Consider the following 18,944-nt stretch of genomic DNA (forward strand, 5'->3'; position numbering starts at 1 on the left):
ACGTCATTCTCCAAATCTATGATGATGTTATATTACGTCCTAATCATGATTTTAACATGCATAACCCGCACCCTCGACCCATGACGCCAGCAAAAACCACCGGTTATACAACTGATTACACATAATACAACGATCGGATCTATTGTTAGGTCTTTATCTTCTGTCACTGTGTGTTTTCTTTCTCTCCATTCACAAATTCATCAGTGACATCAACAACTTCTCAAGGTTACTATGGCGATGGTCTCCATCCAACCGGAGCTCAAGCTGGTGTCATGTGACAGCAGGTGGCGAGGCAACGGTGATGGAGAGAAAGAGAGAGACTGCATGGAGTCTAATTAGAGAGAACTGAGAAATTAAAGCACAGCAGAGCTTAACTTCCCATTATTCCTCTGTTATCATTCATAGTTCATTTCAAGAGAGCTGTGTTTGCAACATGCGCAAGAGCTCATGGGATTGAACCCAGGGAACAAACATAGGCCTACTGTAAAAAAAATAAATCATACCTTGTAATGCACTCTAAGTCGGTTTGGATAAAAGTGTCTGTCAAATGCAGAAAATTGTTTTTGAATTATTAAAAGACAATACATTTTTTACATTTAGCAGACGTGACTTACAAAGATTAGGAAATAACAGCGATTTGTCATAGGGAGGCAATAATACAATATGTGCTTAGACCAAGTTACAAGTTTGAAAGATGCAGTGTGTAATTTTTAGAAGGATCTCTTGACAGAAATGCAATATAATATACAAAACTATATTATCAGGGGTGTATAATGACCTTTCTTAATGAACCGTTATGTGTTTATTACCTTAGAATGAGACGTTTTTAATTACATACATCGATGGTCATCTTACATGGAAGTCGCCATTTTGTGCCGCCATGTTTCTACAGAAGCCCTTAACATACAAACTTTTTTTACTAAGTTGTCTCCGAAGATGACATGTTTTTCTGGTGCAGACTACCGTAGCTTCTCTATGCGTTTCAAAAGCGAGGGGTGAGCAGTGGACTGAGCCGTTGGTTGCAAATTTACACACTGCACCTTTAACTATTCCAAAACAATACCTGTTTTTATAGAAAAGCAGTCAAGAATTTGCCAAGAATTGAGTTTTTAATAGTTTTTTGAATGTTGCAAGAGATGTGGCTTACCAGACTGCATAAGAAAGATCATTCCACCAGCTGGGAGTTTTTAGAAATAAAAATTTAATCACTTTCTAAAACGAAACATGTTATAATTCAGATTTGAGGAAACTAAACCTGAATGACATTCAAAGACATTCATGCAAATTCATACACTGAAAGACATGTATACATCTGCTGTGAATTATTTCCAGAACATTCAGTTATTTTTAATTACAATCAGCGATATTTGTCAAAGTCACAGACAGAAATTTGTATTTGCAAAATAACAAACATACTTCACCTCAAAGTCAACATAAAGCAGATTCACAAAATGTGAGAAGTACAGAAACGCTCATATCACAGGTTGCGTGACTTTGCCCAGTATTGTAACTTAGTTTAGAGAAACTAGTTTTGTAAATACATCCGAGTAGGCAAATTTACTGATGTCATTTTTTCCACAAATTGACATTGCTAATTGAAAATACAGCTAATGGAAACACGTAAATTTTGCAAAAAAAACCCCCTCCAATATATTGCAAAAAAGTTTTTAAGCTCACATGAGGTGGTTTTTCAGGCAATTCAGAAAAGGTGTATTTCGCAAAACAACAATGGCAACAGTTTATTCGCAATTTCAGTCACATCATTATTATTTGAAGATGACGCAGTAAGTATGAAACCTCACAGAAACAACTCAATACGTGTCTGCCACTGGCGGCTTCCGAGGGGCGCAAATTCAAAATATGTGTTCGTGTGATATGTGTGTTGCTCGTGTTTTCAAAATATGTGTTTGTTGCGTCATTTGAACCATGTGCATCACGTGTTTTTGTCAAAATAAGTGCCTGCTACACACGTGTCAAAACTGTTTATGATAAAAGAGACGCTCACGTTCACAAAACCACACACATGACAAACTAAAGACATTATTATTAGTAAACATACCAACATCAGTCGATGTGATGTTTGGAATGACGTATTGTAAAAGAAAAAACTACGTTTAGTCGCATATCATCGATGGGTCTGTTGGACCCGTTTTTAATGTTTAACAAAAGAAAAATTATGCAATTAATTATTGTTTCAACCTCAGATTCATTGGCCTTGGCTCATTTTCTATAAAGAACATAGAAATAAACAGCTTTATAATGACTGTACACTGTACACCCCCCCTACACATTTATATTACATATGTAGTGTTCGGGTCCACTGGACCCGGGGTTAATAAGAGTGTAAAAATTGAATGTGCTATGTAACTTCACTCTTTTTTTCTTCTATCTGGGACTGATGTGAGTGCATGAGTGTGTTTTTATATATGTCTGTACATAGATGATGGATGCATGTCAGAGTTTTGTCCTTCTGCACTTGCTGTAACAGCGCAAGGATACATGATGTTATATATCAAGCATGAACACTTGTCTGCCCCCACTGTCCCAAACACTTTACCTTCTGTCTAACATGAACCATTCTACATTTTCTCGTTATCTCCCTTACAAAAAATAAGAATGGTTGTATTATAGTAAAAGTGTAGTAATCATGGTAAATTGGTGTATTGATTACCATTTGTAAAACCATGGGTTTACCACAAAACCTATGGTGTGCGCGCGCACGTGTGTGTGTGCGTATGAGTGCGGAGAGAGAGAAAGTAAATAGAGAAGTAGAAATAGAGAAAGTAAAAATTATATCCAAGCATTTTTATCATTTTAGGTTGTAGCCAATAGCAACACATTGTACTGCAGTGTGTGTGGACATAAGATGGAGAGGAACACACAGTATATGTCTATAAAAAACAAGAAATGCATATGCAACACAGCTACATGGTAAAAATTTGCTTCTTATGTGTTGTGTAGGCTGGCATGAACAGGTTATGTGTTCAATGTGGATGATGTGTTCTGATAAGGCATCTTTCCAGATGGGGCTTGTGCTATGTAAACTGACACAAATGCATACAATTTCAAACTTAGTTCAAAGAATTAAACATCAAAGTGATGAAAAACGTATTTGAGATGAAAAAGTGATAAATACTTATTTAAGATAAACATGTTTTTCCCCAATATCTGGGGGAGAATAGAATTTTCTTCTCTTATTTCATATTATCACAAAAACGAATAGCACTTGAATCTATAAATAGTCCTCTACTAGTGGTAAATGACAAATATTAACCATATATTCTGTTTATTTTACTTGCAATAAGGCTAAAGTAAACATCTGTAAACAATTATACATAAATTTGTATGACTGCATTGTTTTAAGATACAAATAATGCAGTGGGTCCACTAGACCCACAAACATTGTCTAAGTAACAGAAATATGAACACCACACGAGGGTTAATGGAAATGCTGTCATTTCGCAAAAGTTTTTTGTAGACATTTAAAAAATAATGCTAAAGTTTTGCGCAAATCTGCAATGGAAATGCAGCTAGTTTGGTGTAAACTCCTCTTCATCTCATTTCAGTTAAAATGTAATTTGACATTCTCTGGGGCTGCGTACAAACCAAACGCGAAGCATCGCATTACTCGCATGATTTAACTTTGTGTCATGCAAATTTTTCGCTTGAGTTGAATATTTTTCATGGCAACCACGCCCCCCGGTTCGCATCATTTGCATTGCCCAGCGTAAGTTCGCATCTATTTGCGTCTTTGCATTGACGTCGCATGTAATATACTCTTGCAAATCGTTGAATTCGCATTTGGTGTGTACGCCCTATTACTCTGTCCAACACTTCCAGAAAGATCCATGTGCTCCTGAGATAAAGACCTGAAGACTCTCAGCATCTTTGTGCACTGCACTTGTTTCCTGTCATAAGACATTAAGCACATAAATCTAGTGAACCTCTAACATCCATTCACTCCTCCAGCTCGGCTTCACCAATCAAAGGCTCGGTCAGGTCATCGTCCTCTGTGTCCACGCTCAGGTAGTCACGGGGTGTGATGGGCTCTGGTCCACCCTTGATGGCAAAAGCGCAGGCCATAACAGAGAAGATCAGGCCTAATATCTCAATGTACAAGCTTTCTCCCGGAGACACCTGCAGTCCTTTACTTTGACCATCAGACGGGCTGCTCCCCGATCGGTTGTGTCTCCCTCGCTGCAGGTTTCGTTCAATCACACACAGACAGGTTACACACACACCCAGAACCGCCAGGCAGTTAAATGCTGCAGGACAAAAGGAAAGACGTACATTAACAATTTTATTTATGATATAACAAGATGTCAAAATAAACATGAACGTCACGTGACCACAATCTACTGTGGAATATGATTGCTTGCTTAATTCATGTGTGTGTGTTTGTGTACTACACCTGTTGATATATGCAGTGAGGTCAGCAGTCGGTGGTGAGGGAAAGCTGTGCCGAGAAAGTCCAGCAGGAAAGATAAACTGGAAAACAGGACTGCGAGGTAACAAAGACCTGCTAGTGCATACAACAGCCACATTCCCCATCCATTGAGTCCACCCAGCGGACCTGCACAGCACCAAAACACAGCAGTCAGTCTAAACCAGATTCAGGTTTAGATTTATGAAACCTCTCAGACTAAATCTGAAGAGCTCAGGCGCAAAAGCCGCTAAATGCCAAATGAGATGATGATATTGACAGTCCAAATGCTCTCGGCATGTATTATGGCCTTAGGTCATTCCAGTTTGGCAGCCTTATTCCCTTTAAGTGCACGCATGGAAAGAACAGTAAAGAGTGACTGGGGTGCAACTGGGAAATGAGGTTTTTGCTCAAAAAAGCTTGAATGGACTTAGTGGGTTTTGCAGCGAAAGACAGTCAAATTTGTTAAATACATAGTGTTGTAGTCAAGACCACCTAAACCGAGACCAAGACAAGATTAGTGTGTGTGTGTGTGTGTGTGTGTGTGTGTATGCGTGTGTGTGTGCCATCAGAGAAGTTGATAAAATAATCAAAGGCATTGCAGATATGTGGGAATTTGTCTTTGTCTATAAGCAAATAAAAGTGAACAAACACTGAAGAGCTGAAATCAACTTAACCATTTATTCTGAATTGTCTTTCCATGGCTTGTCGTCCACTTTACACAATGCAGGTGTTTTTAGTAATAAAATTAGAAAAATTGTCATTGGGAGAAACTTAAACAATGCCAACATATGCCAAACCTGAATAAACTGCATACAATGAATGATTAAAAAAACATTTGTGATGTGTCATCAGTTGTGGTCTTGGCCGGTCTTGAAATAAAATTCAGAGTCCTCTTTGTCTGAGACCGAGACGAGACCGAGTAAAAATGCGGTCAATTCCAAGACGAGACCAAGACCTTTAAAAAGTGGTCTTGAGACTGTTCTCGAGAATAAATACAGATGAAATGACTAGAGTGACATTTTTGAAAATAATGCATTTCAATTACTGACTACTAACCTTATCGTTGGCTTTAAAGTGAAATTACTGAACGTAAACACAAGAAAAAAAGCTAATTTACAAGAAAACATGCGGTAAAAATTTTATTCCAGTTAAAAGTCACGCAAACCTGTGTCTGTGAGATTCTGATATGCGTGTAGAGTAAAAGACACCCCATAGATGAGCTGTTTGCCATTCGTTTCAGAGCGATTTTGGATCTGGATCCAGTTGGGATCTGCGATAGACGTGCACAGCGACACAAGAGTGAAGCACTGACACACGGCCGCAGGGGTCAACGTCAGAGTCATTCTGATCTGAGGAGATTCAATTAAATGAAATATAAGAAAGACTGTAATGAAAACTGCCAGAGACAAATTAATCTCACCTATAAGGAGTTAAAACAGGTTCATAAGCATTTATGGGTCTTCATAAACAAAGTAACTCAGCAATGAAACATCAACATTATTACTGTCCAGACATGTGACTCTATTATGGTAAAGTGCATTTATATATGAGACCAATGCTAGTTGTTTATATCCAAGTCATGGCTTTTAGGGTTATTGTCTAAACTTGATTTGTGCATGGACTTAAACCTTCAGACAACCTATTCTACATATTTATAATTTAACCCTTTAACTGTCACCGTTGGCATTACATATTTAAAACAATAATTTTGTAGTCTAACCCTACACTAATCTTGACAAACTATATCTTGGAAAGCTCACAGATTAAGGTTTTCATATTTCATCACCATTTTGCAAAATGAATGACGTAGAGTAATTTTCTAAAATGTCATAGGCCAACAGGTGGGCCCAAGGTGTTGCTACATATTTATTATTACATATCCTGTAACCCTGAAATAATCTTGATAAACTATATATTGTTGGAAAGCTCTAAGAATGTAGTTTACATATATCAAGGTCATTTGAGGATAGAAATTGTATAGTAACAGTCATTTTATTAAAAGGCACTGACCCCATAGAAACAAATATAAATGATTATATAACACTAGTATCCCATAAACGTGACATAATCGGGACAAACTATATGTTGTTGGGAAGCTCTAATGTAGTTCTCATATTTCAAGGCCATTTGATGATAGAAATGATATAGTGATTTTGTTAAATGTCACTGAAGCTGTCTGTGAGGTAAAATTATTTACCAAAACATAAGAACAAACACAAAACATGACATGGCATAAAATCTACAGCAGATACATGACATCAAATCAAAGCTTGACAAAATGAAAAATGGGAAATTTAGGGCTTATATACAGAAAGGGAACCAATCAGAACATGACACATCAGGGAATGCGAACACAAGAAACAACCATGACAATAAAGACTTTCAAAATAAAAGATGTATGAAACACAGAACTTAATAAAAGACATGAACAATGAATACATAACACAACTGTGATATAACCCTGACAGAGGAATACATATTAATTATTATTATATATTCATACTAATATCCTTCAAAATAAATCTTGATAATTCATGATAAACTATATATCATTGGAAAGCTCTAAGAATGTAGTTTTAGTATTAATAATAAAGCAGTGACAATAATTTATTAATTTGTAAACTAATTGAGAATTGTGTTATTATTGTTGTAGTCTTTTGGGATTAAAACATTTTAATTTGTATGTTTTAAATATAAAATAAATACTTTATTGCATTATTTCTATAACTTTTTTTAAATATTCACAACTCCAAACACCTCACTGAAAACTTTAAAGTGTCTTCTTTAAAAAGAGATTTTGCCTGAGTTATATTAATTTAAAGGTGCACATCACCTTTTTAACTCCACTCAAAAGGTGTGGGGGCAGTTATAGGGTTAATGCACAGGATAAAATATTGACGTCTAATAATGAACACATACTGACTCTACAGTGGGGCATGTTGTCATACAGTTTGGGGTTATTTGGGAACTGTCATGATTCTGTCAGCCCTGTATGTCTTTTTCCCTTGTTTCATGTGACAGGATCATGACATGATATTATTGTTGTCTTGTTTTTGTGTGGAGAGTCACGTGGTCGTTGTTTTGTGTACCTCGTGCTCTCTTGTCTTGACCCCTCCCTTCGTTTTCTTGTTAATTATTCATTATTAGTTAACGCCCTTTATCTGTGTGTTCTCATTCCCTAGTTTATTTTTCACCTATTTAATGCCCTTGTGTCTGCTGTCTTGTGCTGGATTATTCATTGTTCATCTTCCGATGACGTTGTGTGTTCCTGTCGTATCCAGCTAAATGTCACTTCATATTATATTGGGCTTGTTCGACTTCATGCCGCGTTGCTAGAAAAGAAAGGCGGATGACGTCAAAGTACCGCGAGAGCGAATCGAAAATACACTTCTCCATGATTTCTCAAATCGAACTCGCGGTACTTTGACGTCATACGCCTGTCGTTTCTTTTGGAGCTGCATGAAGTCGAACAAGCCTTTTATTTGGATTATTGTCATTGTTTTTTGTCCCCCTCGAGGGTATTTTAAGTTCTAATAAAAGTATGTTGTTACGAGCTGTCTATGATTGAACATTCATTATAGATTAATCATACAAAACATCAAACAATACTGTTTTCGTTTCCTAGAAGGTACTGTAATGAATGGACTGTATTTACAGCACATGCAATGTTTTACTTTTATGAAAATCACTCAAGAGTCACTTTGATCTTAATATACAGTAAATGCTGTAGCGAATATCACGATGAAGTTGCTATTTTGTTCTGGAGGACAGAAATGATTTCAAACCCATGTGACAGCAGCTACGTCACGTGATATCCAGCACTAACATACTCATTAATAATTAATCTCTCTCTAACAATATGAAATCAAGCGTTAAACTCACTTAATAATAAACCCGACATCAATTCACAATCTCACAAACAGTTCGGCATTAAATAACACTGATATCAACAGCATAGCGGTGACGTCACACGCGGAAAATGATACAATGTTTCCCACCTTAACAGTTCAAAGAGTCCGCTGTTACACGAGTGACAGATCCGCGCTGACCATTGACATTAACACCGTCACCATTTCACACATATCCAAAACATCATCGACACAAAAACAACGCCTCGTTGATCTTTCCAGCGTCGCGTTTCTCTCTTAAAATGAACCAGAATAAAACCCGCTGAAAACCAGTGGAGACCAGGCGGAGAGCCCAAAAACTCAAACCGACCCAGAGCACCCAATCCCAACGATGTGTGTACCGATCAGAAAGAGCCGAATTATAATGAAACTACAACACGATCAACACAACACAGCGCCCTCTAGAGGACAGATTCAGATATGCTGTGTGTGTATGTGCCACACAGATGGCTTGTTTTCATTTTCAAGCCTAAATTTACTAACTTACAATATTGTGAAAATGCGTTATGTACATTTGTAAGCTCATAATGCATTAGTGAATCTTTTATTTAGCAATTATTAGGAAGTTGACCAATGACCAGCAGAGGGCGCAGCAGGACTCTCTCTCTCTCTCTTTGTTCATAAGAGGTTGCATGTGATGAGTACATGTACAAACAGAGAAGTCCAGACAAATAGGAAATTGGTGTCACAAGCTAAACAAACTGCAGACCATTATGCTACTTCCTTCACATGCTTTACTATCTATAGCTGAAAGATGTTAAGTAGCATTATTTGATAAAATAAATAGTAAGAACATTAATGGTGTAGGAATGTTTTTTAAGCCTTTATGGCACGTTTAAATTATGCTTTTTTTGTCAAATACTCAATACTAGTATTGAAATAAAAATCTGGCATACTCTATAAACTACAAAATAATACTTTTATATAAATGTATATTTAAAACTAAACTGCAATTATAATTAAAAATGTTGTACCTTATTTTGTTCTGTTATGTGTGACAGGACTGTATACAGTGGGAGGAAATATTCAGAATTTTGGTCATCACAGAACGGTGAGGGATTAGTTTATTAATATTAATTAGGCTTTGCATTAACAGTTATTAGATTTATGATATCACAAAGCAGAGGCAGCGTCTGAAAGCTCCATGTGCTGATAAATAAGCAAAGCCAAAAAGTGTTTGGCATTCCTGGTCCTGGAGGGCCACTGTCCTGCAAAGTTTAGCTCAAACCCTAATCAAACACACCTGAAAATCCCAATCAAAGGCTTCAGTATGACCTAAACTTTATGAGCTAAACTTGGCAGAATGCCCACCCCTAGCACAGAGGAACGGGATCAGAAAACAATGCGGGAGTCCTAAGCTTGTGTGCTCACAAATATAACTCATCTCACTTTATTTACAACTCTTTGTATTTATTTTAATTTTCAGTCTTTGTGGTCACGCGTTACTCTGGATCTCTGGGTTGAGGTTTATGAGGGTGTTACTGGCTTGGGCCAGCTCTGTGATGGAGACGCGTCCTCTCTGTTTGATGAACTCGGCCACAGCGTCCAGCTCCTGCGGGGTGATGAAAATAAACTTCCCCCTGTCATCAATCACGCCTAAAGAGAAAAAAGAGAGAGAGATTGAACTGAAAACAGTCACTGGACCACATGGATTAGATTTTGATGTTGTTGTTTGTGGAAAAAAAGAAATGCAGATCCACAAACTGAAGGTGTTTTTTTTTAACAAACCTGTGAGAAAACCTTGTGCCATCAAATCCTGCAGTCTAGCAATAGCATCCTAAAACACAGGCACTTGTTTTATTGCCATCATTATTAAACAGTGTATATTTATAGATACGTCATTATTTGGAGAGACATAATATTGTATTGTACTGACCTGTGTGCGCATTTCAAAGTGAGATGCCAAATCCTCCAACAAAACCACTTTAGATGTCTAAACAGGAATCAATCAAAGTCGACATTGAGAATTGAACTTGTGAATGTAAAGAAATTTAAATATGTGATATCTCAGTATAGGATGTTAACTAGTTAATAATAATGTTTCAGAAATCAGAATGTATATTAAATAATGTTTAAAGTATAAGTGCATTAACTACAACAGGGCAAAACATCATATTAAAGTATGACATAATAGGTCACCTTTACATAATCGATGAACTCTTGCAGGAGGTTACGAGACTGAAATGTAAACAGATACAGAAAAAATCAATTTCAGTGGATTTGACTTTGTGAGCACACAGAGAAAGTGACACGCACCTCCTGTTCACTGAGCTCCTCTGTCTCCCCCTGCTCCTCAATCACGAACGACTCCTTTAGCCTCTGATACTCCTCCTCTTCTCTCCTCTCCTGCTCCTCTTTGGTTCGACGTAACTCCTCATCCTGTGAAGCAGCGTACGTGAATCGTCTCATGAATATGATTTCTCATAACAGTTTGACGGGCTTGCGTGTTGTGACAAATACCCGTTTCTGCTCCTGGAGTCGCTCGTTCTCCTCTTCCTTCTGTCTTTCTTGCTCTCGGAGCTCCTGCATCCTCTTCCTCTCCTCTCGCTCTTCCAGTTCAGCCTGCAACAAACACACAGCAAAAAAAATACATCAACACACAAGAGCTCAAAATAAAAAAACAGAGATGTTTATGTGCAGAAAGAGCATGACCTCTCTCTGAGCTCTCCTCGCTTGTTTCTCCTCCAGCTTTTTCTGTTTCTTTGCCCCAATTTTACCAGCGGGTTGAGGGCGTTCTTCAGATTGATGTCCATCCTCTTGATTCTCATCTTCTTCTATAGGATGAGCCTCTGAAAGATGTTCGGTGCTCAGTTAAAAATCTGGTCTATATCACAGAATAAATGAACTGGGGGTTGGTGGGTAATACCGTTGTCTGATGTGTCCTGCTGTATGCGTTGCTGTGCAGTCATTCGGCTGTGGAGGTTTCTACGGCGACGAGGCATCCCAGCACCCCTGTCCTCCACCGGCTGCGGACGCGCTGCAGCTCGAGCTGCGACATTCTGACTGTGTTCACGATCTTCTGCTGGAGAAAAAGACGCATGGACTAATTTACACATTCATGCTTAATATGTCATACAGGAACACACATACTGAAAAAATTTATACCTTGTAGTGCACTTTAATTCGCTTTGGATAAAAGCATCTTATGCCAAATGCTTAAATGTAAATTTATAGTTCACCATATATGAAGCACATGTAAGGTCATTAATGATAATATTTAATAAACCAACATATGTGGGGTGTAAACCTCTAAACTAGTGATGCACCGATGTATCGGCCGCCGATATTTATCGGCCGATTTTTGATGAATTTGAAACCATCGGCATATCGGCAATAGCACGAGAAAGGCCGATACCGATTGTTTATTAATTAACTGCATAAAGAAATCTGTAAAAAATAAGTTAATGTTGTTAATAAAATAAATGCTGAATTGCAAAAACCACCTTTGAAGGTTGTCATGCTGTCTTATTATATTTGTTTTAGCTTAATTTGTGCCTCTCTTATTATGTTGGTCAGTTGAATGTTAATAAGATCCAATCCATGTTCTGTAACAATAATTTGATGCAGAAATAAACTAGCAAATAGACCAACTGTATAGCATTGTATACAAGTGTTTAATATCGGTATCGGCATCGGTATCGGCCAGAAGTTGTCTGTTTAAATCGGTATCTGTATCGGCCCAAAAAATCCTATCGGTGCATCCCTACTCTAAACACATTTATTTTCAAGCTCAGATCTTTAACCACATGATCAAGTGAACAGTTATTATTATTACTATCAATAACACAGTTATTGAAACATATTAAACATGTAGTTAGGAAGAAACAAAAATGTAAGCAAGCCATAAACTTGTGACTGAATCGTACAAATCAACAGAATTAAAAAATAATATTTTGCATGAATACGATTATTAAAAATAATTCATGCAAAATGTATTTTTATTTAAAAGTTATATATAAAACGCACGTTTATGACCGATTAACCCTTAAATATATATTTTTAAAGGAATATTCAAATAAAAGTCTTCATAGATGATCCAGAGTTTATTAATACTGTAATAATAAAACACATCCAGAGACTTTTATTGCGACAGTCTCACAATTCAATACAACAATGTCAGCTTTTATAAGAACTTAAGGTTGCATTTGCTGTGATTTGTCCTAAAAAAGATAAAGTGTGCACAATTTTAATCTTTGATATATTCTGAGGTTGTGTGACAGCTGGGCGCGTGTCAGTAGATTCTCTCTCACCTTCTTCAGCGCGTCCACGAACCTTCACAGCAAACACGATCAAACAAAGCAGAATAACCGCAGCTACAATATAAATAACTACATCCATTTTAATCGATAAAACGAATACATTAAAGAATATCTGACGGGGACTTAACACTAGACTTTCTGATCAACGGAAGTTGACGTTGTTTTTGTGCGTTTCACTTCCGGGTCATAACACGCAGTCACTCACGCCCCCTACAGGACTGGAATATACAAATATTTACAATGGAGCACAATAAATTGTATACAATCCAACAAGTATTATACAACATAAGGTTTAGGCACGGGTCTCAAACGTTGTTCCTGGAGGGCACCTGTCCTTAGTGATGGGAGAAACGAAGCTTCGAATCAAATCGCAAAATGATTCAGTTTTTCGAAACGTTCGAAAACATCACACACGTTGACGACACCTGCTGGTCAATTTAGTGAAAAGTAACAAGATCTGTCCAAATATTATACACTTATTACAAAATAATAATAATAATAATTTTTTTAAATATGTTTTTAAGAAAAATAATTAATTGAATTTAATTTAATAAAGCCATAATTAAAAGTGTATTGTGTTTTTAGTTTTATTTAGGGCAAACAAATCATTAAAACTAACTCCCCTTTTAATAATGCACATGTTTGTTATTAAATCTATCTGTAAACAGGAAGTAGGGAAAATGGTAGTTAGTCAGAAGGATGAATGTTTTATGAACTTGCATAATAAAACTGACCCGAGTTCACCTAATATATATACCCATATTAGACACAGTTCATTAGTTATCAACTCTTTCTTTGGTGAATCATCAGATTTTCGAAACATTTAAAGTTTTTAATAGTAAACAATTACTGTACTTTAATTTCCTTGAACTGACTGTGATGTATTAAAAATAAAAAAGGGTAAAGTAGAATGAGCACAGGAGAGAAGGACCCTAACAAAGTCCTCCAGCTGCAGTACAAAAAGTAAAGAGAAGGAGAGAAACTTGGAGCTGACAATTCAAGAGAAAGGGATCCAAAATACTAAAAGATAAACTTATGTTCTAATATGTGCTTTATCATTTAATATATTCAAATGTCTTCATTTGTCTGTCCCTTAGTAAATATCAATTATTATTTAGCATCATGTGTTTTTATCTGTTATACCCATTTACTGTAGCATTTGAACATTATCACTTTAAGGAACATATGTTAAAGTTTCTGGCTCAATAATGACATTGTATTTACACACACATTTTTTATAAATGGAGATTCATCTCATATTATCTAATAAATAAAAGAGAGTGATGAGTTTGTTCATAAATTGACAGAATTGATGTGGAAATGTACTGTATCATAACATTAATGAACTGATGGAATTGTAACTTGTGTTTAATTTATGCATCCACTGATATTTGGAGATATATTCATAATAAACATAATTAAATGTATAGTATTCAGTCCAATCACAAATAACAATCAATCAATTTTTGATTAAAAAATATTCATCTCTTTATTTTTTTGCTGCTTATGGTGATGGGGTTTGTGGAGGTGAGGTTGGGGCTTCTCTTCTTGACTTATTTTTTTGAAAAACCCATCAAGTCTTGTTTTTTTTCTTCATGGAGACTATAAATAGGAAGTAGGGTATAATTTGTGGTATAGTTGATGCTTTCCTGTTTTCTATATGTCCTTTTAATATGACGTGATCACTGTTTTTGTCCTTGTCTTTTTGTAAATAGACTGTATAGTGTTTTATATGTATTTATTAACTGGCATGTAACATCAATCTGCCAAGGGGTCTGCAGATGGAAATTAGCCTAAGGCTACAATCTGGCATATTTACATTGTGAAAATGTTCATTAATATGTATTGTTCCCCTTTTTTTTCCTTCAAATAAAATAAATAAATGGAGACCATGCCTTCAGATACTTCCTGCAAATAAAGCAAACAGAGATTTAAGACGTTAAATAATTGTTAAATTATAAATAATTTCATTTCTTTTGTTCAGGGCTCTGGTATAAATCTACCTGTGAAGTACAAGGAGCCGGACGCTTGCAAGAGCGACGAGGAGGAGAGACGGGAGGAGGCACTTGCCGCATTTTCTGATTGTGATTAGATGAAGGTCTATAAACACAAAAGTACTGGGAGAATTGCGTCAGCAAACATTCAAGCACTAAAACATCAAATAAAAAACACCTAAATGTAATATAACAAAGGTTAAGGCTGAAATAAATACTTACTGAGAAACAGAAGAACGATTGACCTCTGCAATATTTACTTTAATTTGCTGTAAATAAAACAATCAAAGATTTAATAAATTAAATTCTTTATGAAATTGTCACTAATAACGTTTAGGGCTTTGGTGAAATCTACCTAAAAGGACGATAGCGTCTGGCCCTGAGGAGGCGTGACCCGAGCCGACAGCCCATAGAGTCTGGCCCTCTTTGGTGTCGGCTCAATCTCATCCTGAAGATTAAATACACGTATATTAAAACAAATTGAAATTAACACAAGTTCTGCTAAAGGCTTCGATTTAAATTTACCTGTGAAGATGAAGGAGCCCGACGTGTCAATATCATGGGAAACCTAGGAACACAAATGAAACACTGTGAGTACTGTTTCTGCAATGATTTTAGTGCTTAAGGAAATGCTGTTTATTTTTGCATACAGGTTAAACTAACATATTGTAACTAAACCTATAACAAATGGAAGAATACATTTGCCCAAACTGAATACATTAATAAGATTCTCTTCAACGGACGGCATCAATCTGAATTGTGTGACTTCTAATGTACTGGTTCACTTTTGTTATCATTATTGTTTGCCGAATGAAAAACATTTTTGACAGATGTGGCAGGTGAAATATCTTCATACCTCTTTATGAACCTGTAAAGGTGAATCAATGTCTGGGGCAAACTCTCTTCTTTACGCAGATGGAGCATTTCCCGGTCCAATGTCTCCCTCGCGAGAGTGCATGCCGCCTCAGAGGTCAGGGCAAAGCTCACCAACATTTGCCCTACCTTAAATCTGCATGGGAGAACATTTATCTTTGTAAAATATCTCGGCTCTCTAACAATTAATTAGGCATCTGATCAGCGTGACTTAATTGATGGAAGTCAAAACACAAAAATGTCACTGCTTCAAAATAACTGAAGACCTGTGAGTCCTTACCGGAATTCTGCAGAAACAGAACCACTCCGGAGAAACAGACCAAATCAAAGACTAAAGTCTCTGACCCTCGCCTTGAGATCTTGAGCCTCTGTGTCCTTGATATCCTCCTAGAAATCACATCATCAGGTTATGTGTAAGTTACTGTTAAACACTCTGGTACTGAAATGTGATGTTTTACTTTTGTGATTACATAATTCCTCTAGACTCTCTATAAACTCTCTGAAGATGACACAAGCAGACAGAATCTCACCTGATGTGTGCAGACTGACTCTGGAGGTGTGGACTCCTCACGGGATCCGTTGAGGTCCACCGTGTACCACATATCACTTGATGACAAAAAAATGATTTTCACACATATACTAAATCAAGTGCATCCACACCTTTCCTGGGAGCTGGTGGCTTAAGGTCAGCCATGGGGACCACCTGACCGATCCACGGCAGACATGCTGCTGGTTGGATGGCGAGGGTCTCGTACCCACTACCGTCAGCAACAACAGAGGAACTCCTGATCCGACAGATATATCAAAACAATAAGTCAGTAAATTAGAGCTGAAAACTAAAATCTTGCAAATGGACACCTCTGATATAAGACACACGATTACAGAAAGAGTTTTTATGCTGTGTAAGTCTTATGTTACCCTTTGGTAAGAGAGCTGGAGTCTGAGCCTGAACCAGACAATGAAGAAAGCTCATGATGGGATGAAGACTCTGATGCCTCCTCTTCAAAGTCTTCATCCTCAATCATGGCCTTCTCATCTGGACCTGTAAGTGAAAAAAACAGATAAGAATTAAGGATCATCATTTAATCCAGCATATCTTCCAGGATTGTCAATCTGAGATTCAGTGTCAGTGTGGTAAAGGACAGCAAAACACTTCAAAGCTTCAAACATATTTATTGTTAATCAATCCTCCAAAAACCACATCAACTGCAAAAAAATAATGACCAGTTTTCACAAGGGAATAGCATTAATTGTTAAAAAGTCATTTGGCTAAAGGTATCTCTATCTCACACATTTCACTCAGTGTTATAAACATCAGTCTCACAGATATTGTTGAACAGATTACAGGTGACAATGTTTGAACTTACAGGCTTCCTCTGCTGTCTGGACCGCAGGAGTCTGAGGAGCGGCGGCTCCGCTCACCGAGCTCTGAACCTCAGCATCCTCAGTCTCTCTCTCCTGCTGACCGCACGGTTCACCGAGCGCGTCCTCCTGGGACTCAGGGACGGTTGTCCAACCCAGAGAGAAACTTGTCCATAGAAAGACAGCGCCCCGGTCTTCGCACAAAGACGATGGGATTCATAAAGAAATCAAAGACGAATAACAAACAAATACGCACGAAAAAACATTGCAAATAGTCTTGGACTTAAAAAAGCACCAAAACACACGCCGAACTGTAAACCCACGAAACAATGAAGGGCGCGCTGAGTTTTATAGCTGTTGAAACTTGACGTAATAATCACAGCATTACAGCGTCACCCTTACGAAAATTAACCATCTTTCTGTAGTAAAACCATTGTAGCCACAATAAAAACATGTATATAAATATGTATTTTTCATTATTTATTTTTTATAATTGCTTTACAAATATTCTTTTTTATCAAGAATTGTCTATCTTTTCTATTTCAGATAAAGCCTGAAATTCCCTTCAGTCCAATGCTAAGTGAACGGGTTGCCTGTTTCTCCACTTTGAATGGCAGGGTGTCCACCTGCCACAACTTCTCCACGTTTCTTAACAGTTCAGCTGTTTCAGGGTTTACTGAGGTCAGGTAACAGTGCTGAGACTGAGGATGCTGTAGTAGATCTCTGGCAGGGCCCTGTAGAGGCCACCCCAGTCTAGTTCGAATAGTGGCTGGTCCCCCTGGTGGTCCCAGATGCACGGTCTCTGTTGGAGTAATCAAATGGGGCTGATCAGCTCCAATGAGAAGAAGAGGAGGAACTTGATCAAAGGGCTCAAGTGGCAGGCCTCTGAGATGTCTGTATCGTTTCCGCAAGGTAGGTAGTGGGTAGGAGTGATCAGCAAGCCCCAGGGTTTGAGCAGTGAATGCTCCACTGATGTGGTAGTTTCGTGAAGGGTGTGAGGCAGGAGAAACACTGAAAGAGACAGAAACTCCTGAAAGTACTGTTACCTCTTGTCTTATTGTTCTCAGAGCCAATTCCTCAGGAATACCACGTAGGCCAAGTTTATTTGCTGCTTCACATAGCAGTATGGTCCTCTCAGAACCATCGTCGAGTACAGCATAAGTATCCAGAGCTCGTTCACCGTTCTGCAGACAAACCTTTACAATTTTCTTGGTTCTGGATCTTTTATTACTGGAACAGCTTTGGCACCGTGGAGTTTGGTGGCTGGTCGGGTTCGGCTCTCAGGATTTGTCTTGGTGGGGAGTTCGCTGTGACCCTGACACCATAATTCATACTGGAGCCACTTTGAAAACTCAGGTAATGTATACACTGAGTGAGGTTGATGATACAGGTGTCGGCGAAAGTCTGGATCTCTGGAGGTAATTTCCCAAGTAGCCTAGCAACATGGGATCCACATTTAACTCCACGTCACCCTCTCAGCCCAGTGTTTCCAACATCCCAACCAAAGCCCTAATCTGCAGTGCAAACCTTTGAAATGCATCATGGTCCCCTCGTCTGATGTCAGGAGAATCCATAACTTGTGCAATTCGTTTGAGAGCTAGCCGATGCGGCTGACCAAACCTTTCGTTTAAGGCAGTCATCGTGTCAGTGTACGAAGTGGCAGAGTTCAGAGTCAGCTATGAGGGAAGCTACATCTAACTTAAGATAGTCTACCAATATTTGGTATTTAAAGAGCTCCGTGGCATCAGCTGGCAGTAGATTTTCCGATGACATCTTCAGCCTGGCAAATTCTGGAGGGTCTCTGTGGATCAGCATCGATATACATGGCTTTGGGCCTGCATAGACCTTCCCCTGTGCTGGCAATGGTTGGGGGGACTTCTCATAATATAATGGTGGTGGAATTCCAGGGTGTGGAAACAATGGTTAGGTCTGTGGCGGTAATCGAGAAGCATAACTGGATTATTGCTGAGGTGGAGTAATGGCTATACAGGGTGCCAAATGAGGTATTAAAGATGGAGGTTGGGTTTGAGAGCCAATAAAAGAATGATTTGGTGGCCTGACCTGATCATGAGCATCCTGTGCCCCAGAGTGTGGCCAAAAATCTCCTCTAAATGGAATGAAT

General features: G+C 37.9%; 2 protein-coding genes and 1 long non-coding RNA gene across 4 annotated transcripts; all 3 read right to left on the reverse strand.

Annotated features, from left to right (window-relative positions):
* Positions 1 to 3,420: 3,420 nt before the first annotated feature.
* LOC135732773 (uncharacterized) lies at positions 3,421 to 9,569 on the reverse strand. The gene is made up of 4 exons (XM_065251083.2): positions 8,425 to 9,569; positions 5,592 to 5,775; positions 4,412 to 4,573; positions 3,421 to 4,265 (listed from the first exon to the last, which is right to left on the reverse strand). Exons 2-4 carry the CDS (start codon positions 5,767 to 5,769, stop codon positions 3,958 to 3,960), a joined length of 648 nt encoding a protein of 215 aa, XP_065107155.1. The 5' UTR covers positions 5,770 to 5,775; positions 8,425 to 9,569; the 3' UTR covers positions 3,421 to 3,957.
* Positions 9,570 to 9,723: 154 nt separating this feature from the next.
* LOC135732772 (DDRGK domain-containing protein 1) lies at positions 9,724 to 12,779 on the reverse strand. Of its 2 annotated transcripts, none has more exons than XM_065251082.2 (9): positions 12,585 to 12,779; positions 11,201 to 11,353; positions 10,987 to 11,123; positions 10,795 to 10,896; positions 10,591 to 10,713; positions 10,474 to 10,512; positions 10,211 to 10,267; positions 10,063 to 10,111; positions 9,724 to 9,930 (listed from the first exon to the last, which is right to left on the reverse strand). In XM_065251082.2, exons 1-9 carry the CDS (start codon positions 12,670 to 12,672, stop codon positions 9,770 to 9,772), a joined length of 909 nt encoding a protein of 302 aa, XP_065107154.1. In that variant the 5' UTR covers positions 12,673 to 12,779; the 3' UTR covers positions 9,724 to 9,769. The 2 variants fall into 2 exon arrangements, with proteins under 2 accessions (XP_065107154.1, XP_065107153.1); XM_065251081.1 differs by having other exon boundaries at positions 11,201 to 11,356; positions 12,585 to 12,778.
* A 1,283-nt stretch (positions 12,780 to 14,062) lies between these two features.
* Positions 14,063 to 17,232, reverse strand: LOC135732219 (uncharacterized). Its single transcript, XR_012336783.1, has 9 exons — positions 16,828 to 17,232; positions 16,379 to 16,502; positions 15,991 to 16,245; positions 15,741 to 15,847; positions 15,444 to 15,596; positions 14,943 to 15,155; positions 14,810 to 14,856; positions 14,597 to 14,693; positions 14,063 to 14,501 (listed from the first exon to the last, which is right to left on the reverse strand). It is a non-coding gene; the product is annotated as an uncharacterized lncRNA (long non-coding RNA).
* Between the last annotated feature and the right edge of the window lie 1,712 nt (positions 17,233 to 18,944).

Source organism: Paramisgurnus dabryanus, chromosome 5 (genome assembly GCF_030506205.2).
Source record: "Paramisgurnus dabryanus chromosome 5, PD_genome_1.1, whole genome shotgun sequence".
Classification (NCBI taxonomy): domain Eukaryota; kingdom Metazoa; phylum Chordata; class Actinopteri; order Cypriniformes; family Cobitidae; genus Paramisgurnus; species Paramisgurnus dabryanus.